This window comes from Argiope bruennichi, chromosome 8 (genome assembly GCF_947563725.1).
Source record: "Argiope bruennichi chromosome 8, qqArgBrue1.1, whole genome shotgun sequence".
In the NCBI taxonomy this organism is placed as follows: Eukaryota; Metazoa; Arthropoda; class Arachnida; order Araneae; family Araneidae; genus Argiope; species Argiope bruennichi.
Window position 1 is genome coordinate 122,561,817 of NC_079158.1, and position 22,201 is coordinate 122,584,017.

The window sequence follows — 22,201 nt, forward strand, 5'->3', positions numbered from 1 at the left end:
TTTTGCTCCAGTAAAAAATAGAAGTTCTTAAAGATAACAACTAAATTACAAAACATATCTAGTACAGAAATTGTATTTTAGGATATTTACGAAAATATATAAGTTTTAACAACTATTCTGAGTGATAGTTATTTAAAAGAATTTTGTTGTTAAAAATGATTTTTATAAAACATACTTAAAAATATTTTTTTTTTAAAAATTTATTAAAATCAGAGGATAAAAATTTGTAAGGAAATAAAATTGATGTAACTTATTCATTTATTTTTTTTAAATTGAAAGCAGCATAAAAATGGTTTTATGCAATAATATTCTCTAAAGTTTTTTAAAATTTTATTTTATAAAATCCAACATTAAAAAACATTTAAGCTAAAATATTACCTAATTTTTAAATAAGAATCAAGTTAAAATAATGAAAAACTTCTTCTGCTAGTACTTATTACCAAAGAAGTAATTAGATGTTAAACTACTCTAAATCCAAATTTGTCTTGAAAAATTTTCTGATCATTTTTTTTTTCAACAGACATGCTACTATGTACAGATAAAGATATATTTGTCAATATTTTCATTTTAATAAAAAATTTCATAGTAAAATCTAAAAAGGAATATGCAATCATAAAACATCCACTTGATAATTTAAATCTAGAAAACTTGATATGTTACAAATTTAGTCATAGATAAGTATATAATATAGATATAGATAAATCAAAGATAAGTATTTTTCCATATGCATTTGCTTATCATTTCATTTTCATATGCTTTTTATTAAAATAAATCTTATAAGAGAGCATTTAATATTTATCTTTAATTAAAAACAGAATTTTAATCAAGAAACCCCATTAAAATTCGGAGAAATTTTACAACTTTCAGATATAAAATACGGAACTTTTACAGCTTACTAATTTATAATACCATTTCATATTAATTGTTTTAAAAAAAATCTTTAACAAAATAAAAAAATAAAAATTTAAAGCATTTTAATTTAATTTTTATAACAAAGTACAATAGTTTAAAAATCTGATCTAATGATACTAACTTGAGGCTCATAGCTATCAATCTGCTTTGTAGTTGAAAAATTATGTGAAATTGCAGAAACACTTGTTTTTTTCTCTGAATCATATTCAGAGATTGAATTACTGTCTTTTAAATCGAATCGCTCTTCAATCAACTTCTTAGATTTCAGAGAAATATCATTTGTGAATTTTTTAATCCTTTGTTGTTCTTGATGCAATTTCTCTTTTAATAATTTGAGTTCATCAGTTTTCGAATATGTAGTTCCCTAAAAAGCAATTATTTTCAAGCAATTTAAATAAAGCCAATTAGAAAAAAAAATGTAAAGTAGACAAAATCTAAACTGAAAAAACATTGTTGAAAAGTGCAATTACACATTTTGAAAGTCAGGAAAAAATGCTAACCAGAAATACAGAGCTTGGAAAATAATTATAGGGTTTCCAAACTAGGGATGTAATTGACCAAAAGCAAAAAAGGGGAATTCAAAAATGTAACATGAAACAATGTGATAATAATAATTCATATTAAATATAATTTATACTAAATAATAATAATTTATACTAAAATTATATTTAACATAAAATATGCAATTAAAGATTTTAACGAGTTTTAATCTTTGAGAACCAGCTGGACGGCGAAGGCGGCAATTTTTACAATATTTCTCAAAATGATAAAGTAGGGTATAGACAATTATGATAATGTGTCTAAAGATCATAAGCATTACTAAGGAGCAAAATATTTTGAAATCGATTCCATGCATATGGGGGTTTACAATCTTTCTTGTAAATGGACAACTATTAATGATTCATCTAAGTGTTATGGGCTTTCATGTGAAATAAAAATTTTTCAAATCAGGAAAGTGGTTGTGATTGTAAAGTTTTATTGTGGTTCTCTTTTCTCTATAGAAAATTTATAATAAATTTTTCCGATCTTTCTCAAAAATGAAAGTGTGTAGCCAAACAATGAAAGGGTCTAGAGGTCATAAGCTATCATATGAAACAAAAATTAGCAAAATTAGTGGTTAGCTAGGAGACTGTCTAATTACTTTTCCTTGATTATTTTAAATGTGCAGATTACATAATATATAAATGAGAACTAAAAATCTCCATTTTGTACAATATTGATATTTTTATTAGAGTGACATGTTATAAGAGTTAATAAATACAAATTATTAAGGTTATATTCCAAAGTTCAGAATAACACTCATACCGCTAATTTTTCCATGGATGACATTTTACTAAATTTCAAATAATCTCCTAAATTTCTTTTCCACACAAGCACAGCAAATGGGAAAATACGCTTCCATAACAAATCGTCAGGTATCTATTTAAAAATCAACTTTAAATACATATTTAAGAAAATTTACAATGTACTGTTAACATATAAAATTAGTTTTACTTATACAAGATAAATGATAAAAAAAAAGTAGAGCATTTTAGTATGAACTATTAACTAACTAAGAAAAAAATATTTGACAAATTGCAAAACATTATTTCAGTATTAATTATTTGATTAATTTAACATTTTTTCTGCAAATGAATTCTTTTTTCGATTTCAAATTTCATAATAAAACAATTTTACTGCAAACTATGATCGTAATTATTCCACAGAATAAACAAGCAAAGTTTATTCTATCATTATGTAAATTCTCTCTATAATAATTAAAGATATATACAAGATTTCAATCAATTTTATAAAAATTCAAATTGCTTTAAGAAAGTGTCACCTTTTTTCCATAATCAAAAGATTTCCATAAATTAGACATATTTTCACACCACCATTCTCATAAACTATAACTCAATTACCAGGAAGCTTTAGGGCAAAGATTGAAATAAATTACATCTTGAAGCCCTGAAGTATTAACAGGAAAAAAAAGCAATATCAATTCATAAGAAAATATGAAAGAAGATATTATTTCAGCAAATTATCACCATTAGGTAGAGTACATAATGAAATCAATGCTGTACACAGGATATTAAAACCAAATTTAACAGATATGCTATGCTAGCATATTGTGTGATACCCCAATCTACCTAGAGGTAAAATGGCATTATTGGCCTTGTGGCAGGATGTTGGCTAATGGCTAAAGATTTCCAGGTTCAAAATCTGATTCCACCACGAATCACAATATAAATGGTTCTGGTGTATATTAAATCTACCAGGCTCAAATGTGGAAGTTTGGAAAGATGCCAGTTTGATAATATCCTTGTCATGCAGGCTACAGTTCAAAAGTATGTAGTCTGTTACAAAATAGATTAAGTATAGCTTCAAAAATGACTTGTTTAGTTGAATTAAAGTACACTAAACAAAACCAGCATTAAAAAGTTATGTTTAATTCAAAAGATGCATCTTTTACATATATAATACAAAATACTTTTGACAACACATTTTTTCAATATTGTTAATAATTTATCAACAATAACTAAATGTACATTTATTGCCATTTTCATTTTTAAATCATTGTGTTGTTCTATGACCTAAGTAATCTCTCAGGGTACTGTTTACGAAAATAAATTAATAAGCATGTTAAACTGATATGTAATGTTGGTTATTTAATTTTTACACCAGGAATATGCTTATTTCTTCCCAAAAATTACACTAGAAAGTCAAAAAATATGATACAAATCTAAAATTGAGTTTCATAACAATAAGAATACTACCATAACTCAGCAATACACATTAGACAACAGTCAATACAAGTTACAATTCAGAAGTCAACTATTTGTGAAAACAATTAACTAAACTCTAATCTAAATCAGTAAAATGAAAATTTTGAAATAATCTGTTTAAAAAAATATAGAAAATTATAGGTACTTTTTCTTTCTTAAAATAAGATGTAGGATTTTCTAAGATAATCTTTGTTTCAAGCAATTCTTCTTCTACTTGAAATTTACTTTCCGTTTCTTTTGTAGGCAATAGATCAATCCATTTACAATTTTCAGAGTGCTGATGTGTTTAAAAAAGAAGAAAAAAAAAGAAAGAAAGAAAAAGAAAAGAAATAATTATCTTATAAAGTAAAAATTATACTAGTAAAATTTTATATGCAAATTTGATAAAGAAATGAGCTGATTTCAACATAATTAAATTCAACTATAAGATAAATAGACTCATCCCAAAGGAAAAGGCAAGCGAATTTATAATTTTAACTGGTATCTAATCTAAACAATATATTTATTTAATAATTAGTACATATTTTTCAACTAATATCAACTCATTTGTATTTCTGCTCCCTAATGCTCTCCAACCCCACTTTTTAACATCAACATTCTGATTAGGCTTCAACAGCTAAATCTTTTAGCTAAATAATATATTTTCTGCATAAGAGAAATATTTATATAGATAATAACTTGACAAAAATAATTATACAATGCTAAATAAATTAAATGATATGGAAAGTGAAGTGTATGTATATAACTTGTACAAGAATTTCAGACAAAAAGAATTCAGACAAAAATATTAGAAAATTAAATTCTTTTTCATATACAAAAATTTGAAATAAATCTAGAACAAGAAATATTTATCTCATAATTTTCATATGCAATTTTTTTTTTTTTTTTGTATTTGAAATTATTTATCCAATTTCTAAAAGATTGAAATCACAACTAGCATTCACGGCAAAGCAAAGAAAAAAAAAAGTCTGAAAATGTAATTATTGGGAAAATAATGATACAGAAAAATTGTCTCGGTTATTTTATAGCACTGGAATGCTTTAGTATAGCAGCGATAATCTTTAGTTACTTTTCTAAAGCGTTTTATTTATGCATTAATTAAGAAATTAATTTTGTGAGATTAAATAAATTAATATTATAAAATAAATCTTTTGTAATTAATGATATAAAGAAAAGTTTATACCTTTGCAGATTCATCTTCATCATGTAACTGATTCATTTTTTGAAATTTATTTTCAAGCAGAGCCAAAACAAAATGTCTTTTTGATTCTGAACTTTCAACTAGATTTCCATCACATCTGTTTTCATTGATTTTAAGGAATTCTTCAATTGCAGCAACAATAATATGATCCCAATTAAAATTACGATGCGATACCTTAAAAATAAAATTTTCCAGATTTTTTGAAATAATGAATTTTAATTGCAATTTTCATTATAGATAAGAATATTTAAATTACCATTATTTTATATATATTAAAAATTACCATTACTTCTTATACACACTAAAATGGGTGCAAGAAATCGAAGCCAAAATTTTCCCGAAATAGTGTCATGAGATACATAGCAGAAAGTGCTGGCATAAATTTGCCAACAAAATTTTTATGACAGCTAAGACAAATCTGACAAAGGGGCAAGGACAATTTCTCTAATTTGATTTCAAAACAACTCATAATAATTCATGTTACATTTAATTAAAGAAAATTAAGTATAATTTAACTTTTTTTAAATTCAAGACCAGACCTTTTCTGTGGACATACATCTTTCTGAGTTCTTAATCAGCCAATCAAAAATAGTAGGCAAAATGCAACATCTTATTCGGCTATCAACTTTTCGGTTATACTGCCAAATATGAAATCGCTTCAACCTTATTTGGATATTTCAATTGTTTACAATATTAACTTTAAAATGGTTTTTGAATTATGATATTCGTTTATTTCCAGCTCTCCAGAACTTCCTGAAATGGTGAAAACTTTTGACAGTATGGGGGAGGGGAAAGCGGAAGAAGCCTTTTGAAGGCAATTGCCAACAAAAGGGCAATTGCCTTCAATCTCTATGAAATAGGTAATCTTCATATAAAAAAAAATCTACCTAAAATACTTCTGATAACATCTCTCTTGGAGTTGCTTAGAGAAGAAAATTATTGAAAAATATTTATTTATTTTTTAAGAAAGTGATTAGTTCTCATTATCATCCTGGTATTCAGGAGAAATGCAATACAAAAGAAATAACACACATTTCCTCTATAACCTGTGTCCACCTTAATACACATATATATTGACATGTTTTTTGCAGAAAAGTTTTATTGCCTTGCTTCTATTTCACTAAATTTAAAGGATTAAATAATTTTTCAGTAAATACTAACATTTATAGAAAAGGAAAAATTTTGAAAAAGTATGTCAGAAAATTTGAAAATATTTATTCTTTTATAGAATTTTAATAGTTTGAACAGTAATAGTTAATCAAAAGTAGTTTAAGCATCTATGACTCATACAAATTTATGATTTAATTAAAATTACAGCTTATTTCTATTTGAATGTACTGTTATAAATTTCAAAATATATAAGTAATTGAAGAAAATAAAATAACGTGTTACATTTAAATAACTAACTAAAAAAATTTTTATATTTTGAAAAACCAGCAGGAGATTTCAAAATTTGTATTTGTGAAATCTGAATTTCTCAAAATGACAACTTCTGTGTTTAGACTCTTAATAAATAATCAAATAAAAATTTGGAACATAATCTTTTTGATAGAATTAGTTTGAAATTAGACATAAGTATACAAGTTTGGTGTTTACAATGAAAACGAATTTCCATCATGTCATTTGCAATTTATTGTGTTCGCAAACAGACAAATATAACCCCCCCCAACACACACCCATATACATGACCAAGGGAAGTCTTATGCATGGATATTCATCAAAATCTCAAAGCCGATTCTAAATTTCGTAAAAGATTTTATTTAGGATACTAATACTTTCCCTTAGAAATTTTTATAGAAATAAGTTAGTGAGCAAAGGAACACATTTTTACATCACTAAAACTCATAAAATATTTGACAGGACATTAAAATTTTCTTTTGTAATATATATATATATAAGTGTGTGTAATGATATTTTAATATCTAATTTAATCTAAATTAATTTCCTAAATTTTTGCCTAATTCAGCCTATGTCGGGGTCATTCTAAAGTGTTCTCTTTGTTTCCTAATCCCATTCCACCTTTTCTGTTTAATTAAGTCAACTGAAGCTCTGTAAAAATGATGCACCATCAGTTCCCCATGCCGAGTGAAAATGATCCCTATTTGCCCTTGTGAAGGTCAATGGAGGGATCATTTTCCTTTGTGAAGGTCAATGGAGGGATCATCAGAAATAAAATGTTCAGTTGGCATTCATTTCTGTCTTTTCGCTCTGTGCTGTCGCTCATGCTTGTATATAATGCATGCTTTTCCTGGATAAAATGAAACGACATCAAGAAATCAAAAGTCTCTTCAATGCCTTTGAACCTGCCTTCTGCTTTTAAGAATTATATGTCTCTCTCTCTCTCTCTCTCTATATATATATATAAAATTTAGATCAGATATTTCTTTTTGCTTATTAGAAAAAAAGACAATTAGGAATTCACTATGCTTAATCATTTACTGTATTAATATTGAGATTTATGAATAAAAAATTTATTCTGAGAAAAAAATGCACTGAAAGTCATAGGCTATGAATGTCAGTATGGATAATTTAATAATGCTAAAAAACGAAACTTTTTATTGAGAACAGAATCTCATCTTATTTTTTTAGAAGAAAGAATTTACCAATAATTTGAGATTTGACAGTTCTGTTCTATCAGCTAGAGTGTTTCGATTATTGATAAATAATCGCTTCTTGATTTCTTCTTGGTTGTAGTTAGAAAATATATATAAAATCTCATTCCATGATGGCCTAACCTAAATAAAAATAAAAGTGTCAAAAATGATGTTGTTGGATTTGAATAATTTGAGACATTTGAAAAAAATTGAATCACAAAATTCCTAAACCAAAGCATGTTTCACCATTTCAGTTATGGAAAGCATTTCAATGAAATACTTGGGATTTTCCAAAGTTGTATTCAACATTTTTTTTTTTTTTCATAAGTTTACATATTATTTTTAATGTACAGATCATAAATCTATTTGTGAATTAGGATAATTGATGCATCAGGTTCTTCATATTAAAAAAAAAAATACACATATTTCTGCAATAGCTTTTGATTGTATGTTCCAAAGCAATTAACTGTTTTGATTCATTTCAAATTAAATATACAAATCTAATAGTTAGATTTGTGACATCTTTTTTCGAAATTAATTAACAATGTTGGCAGTTTTCCCAGAAAAGATATTTCAAAAATCTTTTTATCATTTTTATTCTTTTTCTGTGGAAAATTATATCATAAGAAATAACCAATATTTTTGTATTGTAAAAAACTACACTTATTTAGTCATATTGAATGCAATTCTAGAGAAAACTTTGCATGTTTTTAAAAGGACTCATCTTCAAACATTATTTTATGAATTTATTTCCATGGATATGAAACAAAAATTTTAAAGTGTAAGTGAGAAGATATATATAACTTTCCTTTACATTGCACTCATTAATTGTTAAGTGTAAAAATTGTTATAGTTAAATGATAATCAGAAAGAAAAAAAGTTTAGTACTAAAAAGTGCACTCAACAATTCTTCAATGCAAAATTTTAGATAAAATATTTATATTTAAAGAAATGTAGCTTCCTGACATAAAGAATATCTTACAAAAAAAAAAAAAAAAAAAAAAAGACAACAAGAATTATTGATAAATAAGAACTTTTAAAGATATTGTATGATACTTCAGACAATAAGTTTTCTTCCAAAATTTGGTGTAAATCTATTTGGTTTGGATTCATTTCTTTAATTTCTTGGTCAGCAGCATCTAAGAATATATCTATCCAATGTGGAAAATCATCAAAATTCTATAGAAAGAAAAATTCCAATTGTAAATTTATATATGAATATCATATTCTTCAAGTAATAAAAATAAAAGAATTGATACTTAAAGTCTTAGGCAATAAACTGCATTCAATTCATTATTTAATTTGATATGCTTTATTAATTTATCACTTAATTTGATGTGTATTATTAATTCTCATTTAATTTGATGTGCATTATTAATTCAAAAAAATTGTACACACGCTATAATATATTTCATAAAAATAGTTACTTCCAGACTCCATCAAGAAAAAATAGTTTTTTTTTTCTTTCTTTTTAGATAAGAGTTAATAATAACAATATATATATATATATATATATTTAGTTTAGAGCCACTACTTTCGCTGTAAATAAAATTATTTATTCACTTAGCATATATTTTTGATATCTTTATGCTTTTTACATTCCTACAAATAGATATACAGATGGGTAACTCATATACAGACAGAATAGGAATCAATAAGGTGTTGTTCAGAACTAGAAGTTTAACTTTATTTGGTTAAACTTCTAGTTCTAAACTTCTATTAAAAATGTAATTTTGACTAGCTTGGCATACAACTATTTTGAATATATATATATATATATTAACAGTTGAAAGAGAAAACGGAAGCTTAATGTAAAAAGAAAAGAAAAAAAAACCTAAATTAAGTGGATATATTTTTTTTTAGAAAACTTAATAAATAATGGCACCAAAATTAATAAATTACATATATAAAATAAGTGAACATCAAACATTCTATAGCTAAAATTTTATTTTATTTAAGCTACAAATAATTCAAACAATGCATTAATTAACTTTTAAATAAAATAATTTACCAAAGGGTGGGATTAGAGAATACAAATAAATGTTCATTTAGGTTATATACTCCAATAAATAACATACTAGCAAGCTTTTCAATGCAGGGCAGAATTTAAAATATCCCTGCACCTTTGGTCAGTATTATTATCAGATGTGCAAATCTCAATTTCTGTTTTGACATATAACTCAGACATTTGACTATCGTATTAATTTAGTTAGAAGAAATGAAAATTACTAAAATCTCTCATGTAAATATTATATTCATAACATCATAAATCTCATACTAAAATAAATATTTTATGTTTGAAATCATACATATAAAAAGGAAAATAAATACTATATGTCAGCTATTAAACTGCTTTTTAAGTCAAGACACTTTACACTAGAGCTAAGAAATTATATTTTGATAAATAACTAGTATTTCGACAATCAACATAATTTATTTGCAATCTATGCAATATGCTAATTTTTAAAGTTGTGCAGTTCTATTAATTAACTAAGTCAAACATTTAATTAAGTGTAGCTATAAAAACGTTAATTGAAATAGTTCAAAATGTTTTTATGGTGGTTTATTTAAATCTGGTAGCAGTTATTTAACAAATAAGTAATAAGAATGATTTTTGTCCCACATATGTTAGTGCTAATTATAGATATCTAAAATGAGACTGAATTATTGGTGCTTCTGTAAAGCTCATGATATCATAACTAATATTTATTCACAAAATAAAAAGCTATGGGTTCACAAACTTTACATTTTATTTACTTTCTTTATTATTATTCCAAAGGTCAATGACTCAAGGCCTGCAATTTCTATTTTTTATATTGTTACGAAATTTCCGGGGTTCGTTTGGATAGTGGAAGTTATATGGTGTGAAGGAAGTTCAATCACCAGGTGGCAGTAGAAAATAAAACACCGACGTTTATTTACACGAAGACACACAGGACAGCACAAAGACGACAACTATATACAGCACAGGAGACGATTATCTTCAGCCGAGACGTGCAGCAACAACAGCAGCATATAACATGACTCTCTACTACAGACAGTAGCGCACAGCTTAGTTCAGCACTAGCTTGACTCCGTCGCTGCCCCGCTTATCCCTGGAAGACCAGTTCTTCACCGTCGCTTTCAACTACTCTCTGGTTCACGACCACCGGGCAGCACAAGGACACAAGGAAATAAATTAGGAGCGCCATCTCCGATCGACAAAAAACTTTGAGCAGAACGAAGGATGGTTAGCACAGAAGTGGGGAAAGGAGCATCGTGTTAAATACTATTGAGAAGATGTAGGAGCGGGCGAATCAGGAAGCTTGGACTCGGCGGTGGGCATGTCTAGTTGGGTGCTGGATCTTCACAGAGTAGTGTGTCAAGGATGATGAGAAGTTTTTCTCGCTTATTTTTCGCTTTTTTACTTAATTGGATGGCCTGGAGGATATTTGGAAATTCTGTTAGTAGTTCTTTAATTTCCCTGATGTCGTTTAAGTGGCTCTGCATTTCTTTGATGTCTTCTATTTCGCTTGCTGAAGTAGCTTGGGAAGGTTGTGGGTGACTGGGTCTTTGGCTTTGGGAGATGGTTTCTGGGACTCTTGGGGTGTTTATTCCACTATTGTAGGGTTTTCTCCTAGTTGTAACGTCTGCGTAAGATCTTTTAGGATGTATTTCTGTGGGGGGTCAAGATTCTAGGGATTGCAGGGCATCCTTTCAAGGCTGCGAGGTGTCTGGTTTGATTACAATCTATGCATACTGGATTTTCTATCTTCTCCTTTATGTGGCAGTCTCTTGTGGGGTGATCTCCGTTGCATTTAATGCATCTTGGTTTGATGTGGCAATTTCGGGCGGAGTGGTGGAATCCAGAGCAATTGTAGCAGATGGTGGATGATCTATTGTTTCTGTACGGTTCGACTCTAATTGATAGGTAGCAGAGGTTTTTCAGATTGTAAATGCTTTTAAAGTTGCCACTTTTTCTCACTTCTACCAGGAATAGGGGGAGGAGGGTTTTTGCTCTAAAGTTCTTCATCTGGCTAATTCTCAGTATTTGATAGTTCTTGGATTCGAGCTCTCGTTTGATATCTTCAGTGCTTGAGTAGATGGGGAGGCCTCTGATGACAATTTTAATTGGTCTTTCCTCGGGGGCTTCGTTCATGATGAAGTCTTGCTTTTTGGTCTGTAGGAGTTGGATGATTTCTTGTCTGGCAATATCTGTTTTTGGTTTTATTTGGATGAATCCGTTTTCTGTTTCTGGGTGTTTTTTCATAATTTCTTGAAGGATGAGGTTGTAGTTTTCCTTAATAACAAGGCTGATTGTTATTAAGTGGATATAGTGCAGGGGTTTGGGGAGTTTTATCAGTTTCCTCTTGAAGATGGGAGAAGGAGTTTTCCGTGCTCAGTTGAAAGTTTTTCTCTGTGCGGGGCTTTTTTGCTGCTTTCTTAGGTGGAACAGGGTGGAAGTCGTCTTGGGAATTTTTCTGTTTTTGTGATTTTGGTGATTCCATGTTGACATCTGAATTTGGAATTTGGGGTTGAGGTTGGGATGTTCTGTGACTTTCAATTGGAATTTGACTTGTTGAGATCGGTGTTGAAGATCTGGAGTTTGAAGTTGATGTTGTGGTGGATCTGTTTGCCCAGTTTTTATTGCTGTCTTGGGTGTCCATGTAGATTTCAGAGGGTGAGCTTTCGTGATATTTCGTGGGAATAGCTAATTGCAGTAATGACTGTGGTAGTGATGCATGGCATTTCAAGCAGTGTCCTTCTCCGAAGGAGATCAGGGTTGCCTTTCCACAAGCTGGACAATTCTCTCTGCGTTTAAGACGCTCGAGATCAGCATCAGTGTGTTCTCGTCCGTCCGAACTGACATGACTTACAATGTACAATTGTCCCACCCGGGAAGCGGCAGGACTGCTTCCTTTTATAGGTCTCAGGAGGCGGGGCTAGAAGCCTCTCAACCAATCAGGTATCCAGTAGGAATCGAGGCGTAACTCGGTTCCTACTGGATGGATCGGGAAAATTCTCGATGTTTCGGGTATAAACTATTTTAGCGCCAAAGTCGCCAAGCTCTGGAATTTCCGACGCGACACTGGGCTCCGTCCAGTACGGATGACTGTAAAACATTCTTTGCGATGGTGGAACCAACTATGCTGGGAAGCAACATTACAGATTCGTAACAATATTAGTTCTTGTTCATTATACTGTTGCATGGGCTAGTTGATTATTAAACATTTAATTTTGCTTTTCACATTACTTTTTTTTTCTGTTAGTGAATAACCAATTGTTTTTATCCGATTTTAATGATTAGTTTCTATTTCAATGAATATTATGTATAGAGAAGATCCCACTGCAAAGAAAGAAAGGTTAAAAAAAGAGAGAGTTGCATCATGTAGAACGAGACAAACATTAAATACTGATCTGAGTTATTGTTACCAAAATAACAGACCATATAGATACATTTTTTAGCATATAAGATATTTCCATATTAACGTATAATATATTTGCTCAATACATTCCTCTTCAGTAAGAGCAAAGTGCTCTAATGGCAAAACTATATTATCTATCATTGTTTGCAGAAAATATGCCCTAAATATTCATAACAAGGTGGCAAATGTTATTTTCCAAAGCTAGCACTTATTTAGCTTTGATATAGGACACATACTTTAGAAAATCTTATAACTTGAAGTAATATGAGATAATATCAGACAAGGGAGTAGGCTAAGCACTTGGGGAATACTGGCTAATTACCCATAACATATGAAAAGCTGCTTAACAAATGTATTTATACTAATAATAAAGATGAATATGCATTTGTGTGTGTTGACCCTCTCCAGTTCAGATCGTTTAAACCTATAACGCTAAATTTGGCCCACTGTAGGTTGGGAATGTTCTCCTAGCAGTGATTTTTCTTTTTTGAAATTTTATTAAGAGTTTATAGTTAATAAAAAATTATGTTGAATTTCTGTGTTTTTTCACAGTAACTTCCTAAAATATTATCAAACAAAATTTTTTTTATCCCATTTCAAATTTTTAAAAAATGCCCTTTTAATGATATCATTTCAATAGTTATGTGAAGTTTTTGACAATTTTTTTCTCCTTAATTTTTAACCATAGATTACATTTTTGCTCTGAAATTCAAACCGTTTTACTGTTTCATAAAATAATAAAGTAACTAAAGACTACATACAACTTATTTCATCCAATAAATAATATCAATGGTCATGCACTGGAATATAAGTACAGTCTTAGTTGCTCAATTTGTGTGAATATATATGCCATGTTACATTGTCATCTGCTTGAAATTTTAGTACCAAAAATTTTTATTTAACAGAAAATCATTTGATTTTCTTGTAATATTTTCCCTTTCATTTGGACCAGTAAAAAGAATTTAGAGTAGTACCCTTTGAAGTCAAAAGCTTATTTTTTTTCTAACCCTATTCGTTAAACATAAGGTTAAAATTTATATCATATTATATATATATATTAAAATTTATAGGAATAGTTTCTCTAACATAAAATATGATTATTAAATAACGTTTTGAAGGTTAATTAATACAAAATTCAACATATTTAATCACATAACATATTTTATCAGACATAAAAAATGGCATTATAAAGATGAAGGGGAAAGAAAAAATTCAGCAAATGGCAAATAATACTATGCAATGAAAATTTTGAAAGAAAAGTAAATGAGACTATTAATAGAAAGATTACATCTTCTAGATATTCCTTCTCAGCCCCCTCTTTTGATTTTATTTCTTTCAGTCCTAACTTCTCTGCCTTTTCCAAATCTTTTGCAAGTAAATTATAAACAGTTTGAAAAATTCCATCCCATAATGCAGAATGCTTTTCATCCTCCTAAAAAAACAGATGTCAATTGCAATTATTTCAATAAGGTTTTGATACAATTTCATGAAATAAATATTTTGATAAAAAAATATTGCAATTAAAGTTCTGGAACAGGAAATTGAAGTAACAAATTTTATAAGTTCTTCACAAAAAGTTTTAAATATTTTATCACTGTAAGAAAAATAAAATAAACTTCCCATTTCATGATTTTAAAAAATGCAGAAAGAAAAAGGCAAATTAAAATTTCAGTTTTAATAGAAAGATCAAATGGTAAAGATTTCAAAATATGTTAATAATGAATTAAAGAATATGGAAATGGTTTTGGAAATGATACTGTATCAAATATAATAATAATATTATTTACAGGAATATTGCAATCATAAACATATAAAAAAAAGGCATTTTTTGGGGTAAGAGAAAGATCAAATTATAATTTTTCCTGGAATGTTACACATAGTAAGTTAATTAATCAAAAATGAGAGAGGTACCGGAAAAAATTGTAGTTCTCTAGATTTTTCTTCTTGCATAATTCCAGTATCAAGTTCTTTTGTTAGTTTCTTTTCAGCAATAGAAAACAGTTCCTCTGATTTGAATGAATGCTAGAAAAACACATATTTTTTTTAAATGTCAATAACAGAGAAAAATGAGATTCAAAACTTTTACAAATGAATTCTTAGGAATTAAATGATTTGCATTAAAATAAATATTACTAATGATTTGATGATCATTTTTACTAAAAAAAACTCAATTTACATAACAAAAAAATCTCAAAAATAATACAGTTTGTAGAAGTTACAAACAATAGAAATTTATTAATTCTTTTGCGAAATTCAAATGTCTGATTCTAGAAGAGAAAGCAAACTCAATAAAATTTAGTTAAAACCAAAATTCTTAATCAAAAATACTTCAAATTTAGATAAATATTCTGTAAATCAATAAAGCAATTATTAATATCAATTTTTTTCCCTCTATGATTGAAATAAAAACAGCATATTAAATATGAGGAGCATTGAAATCAAAAATATAGAATGCACTTAAAAGTTATCAACTAATAAATAAATAGCTGAATGAATAATTTTTAAAATCTTTGTAATAAGGGTAACAATTCAATTAATAAATACATGAATTGAAAAAATGACAATTAAATGCTTTTAGTTTTAAAAAATCTTATGTTTGAAGCACAAGAATATTGGGGAATAAATTTTTTTTTTTTTTCATTTCTCTGTCTTTCATTACTCTTTGCTGTCTAATAGTAAGTTTACAAGACCTTTCTTCTTTGTTGATGAAATGGTAAACCTTTCTTGATAAAGTCAATAGCGCTGGACAGAATTTTCTTCCAAATATAAACAGGTTCATTAGTCTGAAAGGAAAAACAAACACATTAGAAACAAAAATTGCTAGTTAGGTAGTAAATTTAAATTTAAAGCAATGTTAAAATTTTACCTTTTCAGTATCATCACCAAATGCCTTTTCCTCAAGGCGGAAATTCTTTAATATCTTTTCCATACTGGATTTTTCAGAATTTCTTATATCTAAAGCTAGTGTAAACATACGCTTTCCTTGCTTAATAAGTTCTCCTGTCTGTTAAGAAAAAAGAAATGTAGCATAGAGTAACGGAGAAAGAAAATTTACAGCAACTTTCTTTTTTCTCTCTCTGTGAGTAAAAATCAACAAATATAATATTTTGAGTTCTGAACAAAGAAATCTTAACTCAGATATCAATAGATAATTGATTTACAATGAAAAAGATTCATATCATAGAAAAAATTTTATCTTATGATACATTTCCCCCCTCCCTACTCTTATTTGTAACTACTATATAATACATAATTAATTATTATTTAGCACAAAATAAATTGCCTTAAATTCTTTATAAATTTAAATAACAAAACAAAAAAATGTACACATTGCATTTAATATATTACAATTCTAATACATGATTGTTGTTATAATTTTGTAAGGTAATTTTTATTTCTATTTAATCTTTAACCTCGTAAGCACCAGCATTCTTTATGCATGACACATTCTTTCCACATTTATTGATTCAGCATGGGGTCTTGGATAAGTGTTCAATTTAACTCTACAAAGTTAATGTCGAGTAATTTCATTGAGAACGAAATTATTTAAACTGAAATTTAATTTGCTACAAATTATTATTGCTCAGTCACATTTTTTAAAATTTTGATGGATACAATTTGTTACTTACTTTCTGTGCATATAGTATTAGTTTTCGTGGGTATAGTTAAAAATTTTTCATCCATTTCTATTAATGTTATATACATTATATTAATACATCTTAAGTTGTAGTATATTATATATATATATTACTTGTAAAACTGAAATCATATTTAAATGCTCATTTTATACGAATTTTTTTTATAAAATTAGGCTTAACTGCAAAAAAATGCTTGGGTCCGTGGCCGGCGCTCCATTTTCGAACGCTCGGTCCTCTGATAGAACTTCGTTCTCCATCCGCTGGTACTGTAGGGGATCCTTAATCATAAATATTAAGAAATATATATCTGCATTCATTAAATAAAAACTAGTTGTTTTTGGTAACAAACTGTTCATCTACCATATTAATAGCATTAACTTAGTCATGTCAAATAACTTTGATTAACTACATTTAACATTACGAAAGATTTATACTTCAATAAGAACATTCTGGATATTTAGCTATGTTGAGTAGTTAATGTAGTGAAGTTAATTGGTGAGTTGTTCCAGTTGTTGAGGCTGAGAACTCTGTCAAAATTTTATTTGCAATTCTCTCGAAACCAAAGGAATGTAAGGGGCAAGGAATCTTTCATGGTGCATCTCTCATGGTGTTCATGGCCCTGTTAAGCTTTCGCATGAAACAAAAATTGGCAAAGTCAGTCCAATGCAGATGCAGGGAACTTAATCCTGGTTCTTTTTATCCATAGAAAATACACAATGAAATAGCATTTTAGAAATTTCTTTAGGTAATGTGGGAGATGGTACAGGTGATGATTGAGGTATATCTAGGAGTAATGAGCTTACACATGTAATAGAAATTAACAAAATTATCCAGTGGTTGGGGCTGTGAAACAGATTTCATGGTTATTCTAATAATTTTAAATATATAAATAAAACTGAAGATAAAAGATATGAATGATTCTTTCCTCAATTTAATAGAATCAAACAAGCTCTTTTCATCATAAATAATTATGAGATTTCAAGATGTAGTAATAAAATTTTGCATTTCTTGAAATTATGCAAAATTTGAATAAAAACAAAAAATAAAAATGCACTATAAACTTTTCATAATTATTTCTATCCAATATTGCATTTCTAGACTGTTTAGATCAATTGAAATGATTTAAAAAATTAAAATGCAAAAAAAAATGTAAATATTTTCCTCCTTAAATTATTTCATACACCATACCACAAAATATTAAAATATGTATACATCAAATGCAAGCAAAACATAATTTAAAAGCATTCAAAAAGTTTTGAAAATGTAAGAAAATTTTAAAAAAAGAACAGGGAAAATTTAAGGAGAGTAATAAGCCTATTCAGACTTCTCCAAACTTTACATTGAGAGTGAATTCACCATATTTATTATATTATTTTTGAATTAAATTTATTGAATGTTACCATAACAAAGATATATCACCTCAGTTTTAAAAAATGGATTTTCCTCGATTTTATCTTCCCATGTGATTGGTTTATTTAACACAGGATTTTGCTTCATTTCTTGTCTTTTGATATTAACAGCTTCAGTTAGTTCTTCTTTATAAGCATGAAACATTTCAGAGATTTTTTCAGTCCAAGATTCGGAATCAAGAGTCTAATTAAATAAATTGATTATATATGTAATTGAAAGAGAACTATTATTGAACTAATTAAGTTAAAATCAATGCAATAATGAATTTTCAATAGAATTTCCCTTGTTTAAAAATATAAATCCCATAATGTTTAAATCAGAATATAAGAAAGAATCTATAATGAGTAGAAGCATGACTGTTTTTTTAAATTTCTTTTTAAGCCACATTTTTTTAGATTAATTTCCTTTTAAAAAGTTTTTAAAATTTGAACATTAAATAATAATAATAATAACAAAAGCAAAAGATTTTGATTGTCATCTGCTAAATATAAATCTACATATTATTTATCTTAGAATATGAATTATATGCAACAGATATTTAATAATATAAATTAGATTTGAAACACATCTGATTAAAAAGAGCTTTTACAATAAAATTTAATTAAAATTAAAAAACAGTTTTAATTAAACAGTTTAAAATGTTTTCCTTGAAATGAACGGTCATAAAATTAACAGAAAAAAAAACCCTAAAAATTTTATACAGACTTTTCAACATTTATTCTGTTTATCATACTAATCAAATGCAAACCTTAACTAGTGCTGAATGACAGAAATTAGACGAAATAGTCTCCTCAAAACTTTCTTACATACTTTTTAATAAGGATGTCACCTGCCCCCACCCATATAAAATAGTGGACCTTAGGTAATTTCTGAATAAAACTAGCATTCAAAGCTTTATTTCAAAGTAAATCACATGAGAGTTATATGTTTCATAATATAATAAAGAAAACGTACTTGTGTATTAATTACATGGCACTGGTGAACAACAGTTATGAAATATTGATATTTGACTTTAATATCGTTTTCACTGAATCTATCTATTGTACGATCTTTGGAGATTTATATCCCATGCAGTTAATACACAAGTACAAGACAATCAGATATGTATTTGGGCACCTTTTTTTCTAGCAAGAAATTAAAATATGACACAGAAATAAATTTGCAGGTATTTGGTATGTGATGTTTGCATGCATGAAACATCACATCCCAAATTTTATTTAATCAAATCAAAGTGATTTTAAATTATCACATTTACATGCATGCAAAAATATAAACAGAAAAATAATGAACCCCTCAATGAATTTGATTGTAAATTTGACATAAATCTACATTTTAGATGCTAAACCTGTATGCCAAATTTTATCAAACATACTTTTTTGTATTTTGAATATCAATTATGCTTGGAATATCAATTATCTGTTATCACATTCATTTACATTCGAGCAGCCGAACAAAAGATTTCCCCATGAAAGGATTTCCTTCAAAATTTGAAAGAATTCTAAATATTTTATTTCAAGTCCATATGACAAATTTTATCCACCTAGCTCAGAGCTTTAATTATGTTCACAGAAAAATAGACATAATTCCAAAAAAAAAAAAAAATGTGTTTCTTAGGCGCGGGTAGATCTAAAATGTGGATATTTATCAAAATCTTGCATTTGAATTCTTTGACCATTACATATGAATGCTTCATATTATAGAAAGTAATGAAAAATGAGTCATAAAAATGAGGGTGCATTTGTATTTTTTGAATAGCAAAATGAACCTTCACATAGATTGTAAAAAACACACCATGAAATCAAGTGCCTGTTTTTGAATTCCACTTTGCATTTTTTCTCTTATTCTTTTAGCCACAGATTGAAGAAGAGAATTTTCTTTGAACTCTTCTCTTAATTCTTCTTTTCTAGCTCCAACAGCTTTGAAAAAACAATCACTCCAAGATGAATGATATCGTGCAGCCTTAGAAATTAAAGAAATTTACAAGTATATTAAGCAAAATAAACACTATAATTTACAAAAGGCTACATTCTATTTTAAACAAAACAAGCATAATACACAGAAAATAAGCAAACATAACAAATAAAAAACAGTTAAGTATTTAATATAATTGAATAATAGAACAAACTAACCACAGCTATTCTGTATATCTTTCAGAAACATGAAAAACCAAAAGTTAAACAGATAGATAAGTTTGATAATAAATTCATTTATTTACTACATACATATTTCTTCTTAATGTTTGCCAGTTTACATTTTCACCAATCAATTTACCTCATTTATCACAGATTCAGTTTTATTTCACATTCTTTGTTCAATTTTTCTTGTTCACAATAAAAAATATTAAAATGGATAATTTTAAAGAAAGTGCCAAAAGAGATTTGCATAAATTTGACTAACCTTTTGGATAGTGAAGTGGTTTTTACCATACAAAAAAGAATATATATACACCTAACATCTAGTTAAAATTTTGAATAAAAAGTTATAAAAAATGAGAATACCATTTATTGTTTACTCCTTTATGTCAATAAACAGTTAAAATCTTATTTATCTACAAACTAGCAGAATGTGCACGATTTTGCCTATAACATCAGAAATGTATGTGAAATCAAAACCACAAAAGCATAAAATCAAAGAATAAAATTTGAATAATGATTTTATATGCTTCTTTTTCCAAATAATAATGATACCACTAGGTGAATTACAGACAAAAAATTATGAAATAAATAATTAAAAATGGACAATAGGAAGTGTTTTTATACAATTGTCTACCTTACTTAATGAAAATTATTAACTACATGCATAAATCTAGGTGCAATATTAAGAACGAAAAACACTTATTTCGATTTTTGGTGATTCCCTGTATATATGCAGATAATATATTTTCTGATAAAGCAGCAGACAATCAGTTCCTTAATCTCTCCATGGCTTAAAATAAAATTTTTAGCTTCAGATGGTCTTCATGACCATCTGAATAGTAAAAAAAAAAAAAAAAAAAAATAAGGAAATAAAATTTACTCTTCAAGGTCATGGATATTACTAATGATTTTTAAATAAAAGGGATTTAAAATGCAACAATTAGTTTATGCGCAGAAAGAAAAGAATATTTCAGTTAGCTATCATTATAACATACTTAATTAAATTAAGTATGTTATAATGATAGTATTAATCACAATGTATTTAGTTTTGAATCCTTGATTAAGTATCTAACATTGTGTCACTAGCTGCTTTTGTTTGTTTTTATATTATAAAATTCAAAAAGAAAAATAAATATGTATTTTTATCCCACAGCAAAATTTAATCATATTTATAAAAAAGTGATATTGAAAAAAGAGGAAGAAAATATGATAATTAGATAAAATGTTCTATGGCAGTTATGGTTAACATTAAACAACTTTACATGTGCAAATATGGGCTGAAAAAAAAAAAGAAAAAGATTTTATTTAATCTATAAACCAAAATTTTTTTTAATAAGGTCTGATAGAAAACACAGTTGTTAAAACCTATATTATTTAAGAAAAGATTTCTTACATTTCCTCCAAAAAATCATTGTGACTTTCGATACTAAGAAAGTACAATTTATTTAGATTTGTAAATGGAATTATATTAACCTGATACTGAATTCTCATGTCTTGCTTTTTAAGTTTATGAATTAGTTGATTTCCTTCCTTTATGATGGAATATGCATCATCAAAAATATCTTCCCAAGAATTTGGAACAAATGCTTTCTGAAAAGAAGATGGAAATAAGGTTACTATGATAAAATTTCTTACATTTATTTTAGTAAATTTAAAATAGCATATAAAAATTCAGCATATTTTGAGCTATTTTTTGTAGTTAAAAATAGCACAACCCATTTTAATTATTCTTTTTAACTTCATAAAAACATCAGAATATTAAAAAAAACAAAAAAAAAAAAAACAATTTACAAATAAAACCTTTCAAAATCATAAATATATATATATGCATTGAAAATATTTTCATTATGAACAATTATTTAATGTTAAAACTGCATCCCAGACAATTTTTTTTTTCTCAATGAGTATCACTGTAGCATAACTCTATGTTATACAATATTTCAATTATTTATGCCTTGGCTGACATCTAACTAGGGATTGCAATACCGGTATACCGGGATACCGAATACCGGTATTTTGTGCCATTTATACAATTTTGTAATACCGGTATTCACAAGTTTAAATACCGGTTTTTCGGTATTTACTAGAAATTTTTTAAATTGTCTCCACTATATGTTCAGGGATCGCCAACATGCAAAATA

At 27.4% G+C, this 22,201-nt stretch overlaps 1 protein-coding gene across 1 annotated transcript in view; it reads right to left on the reverse strand.

Annotated features, from left to right (window-relative positions):
- LOC129980747 (uncharacterized) overlaps nucleotides 1-22,201 on the reverse strand; it is a 198,303-nt gene that overhangs the window by 51,822 nt on the left and 124,280 nt on the right. Inside the window, exons 64-75 of the mRNA XM_056091129.1 lie at nucleotides 21,534-21,650; nucleotides 19,717-19,884; nucleotides 15,744-15,881; nucleotides 15,568-15,660; nucleotides 14,789-14,899; nucleotides 14,166-14,309; nucleotides 8,529-8,651; nucleotides 7,482-7,613; nucleotides 4,861-5,052; nucleotides 3,823-3,954; nucleotides 2,218-2,331; nucleotides 1,034-1,276 (exon numbers count right to left, since the gene is read on the reverse strand). Coding sequence (XP_055947104.1) covers nucleotides 1,034-1,276; nucleotides 2,218-2,331; nucleotides 3,823-3,954; nucleotides 4,861-5,052; nucleotides 7,482-7,613; nucleotides 8,529-8,651; nucleotides 14,166-14,309; nucleotides 14,789-14,899; nucleotides 15,568-15,660; nucleotides 15,744-15,881; nucleotides 19,717-19,884; nucleotides 21,534-21,650 — 1,707 coding nt within the window. The remainder of the gene's footprint in view (nucleotides 1-1,033; nucleotides 1,277-2,217; nucleotides 2,332-3,822; nucleotides 3,955-4,860; nucleotides 5,053-7,481; nucleotides 7,614-8,528; nucleotides 8,652-14,165; nucleotides 14,310-14,788; nucleotides 14,900-15,567; nucleotides 15,661-15,743; nucleotides 15,882-19,716; nucleotides 19,885-21,533; nucleotides 21,651-22,201) is intronic.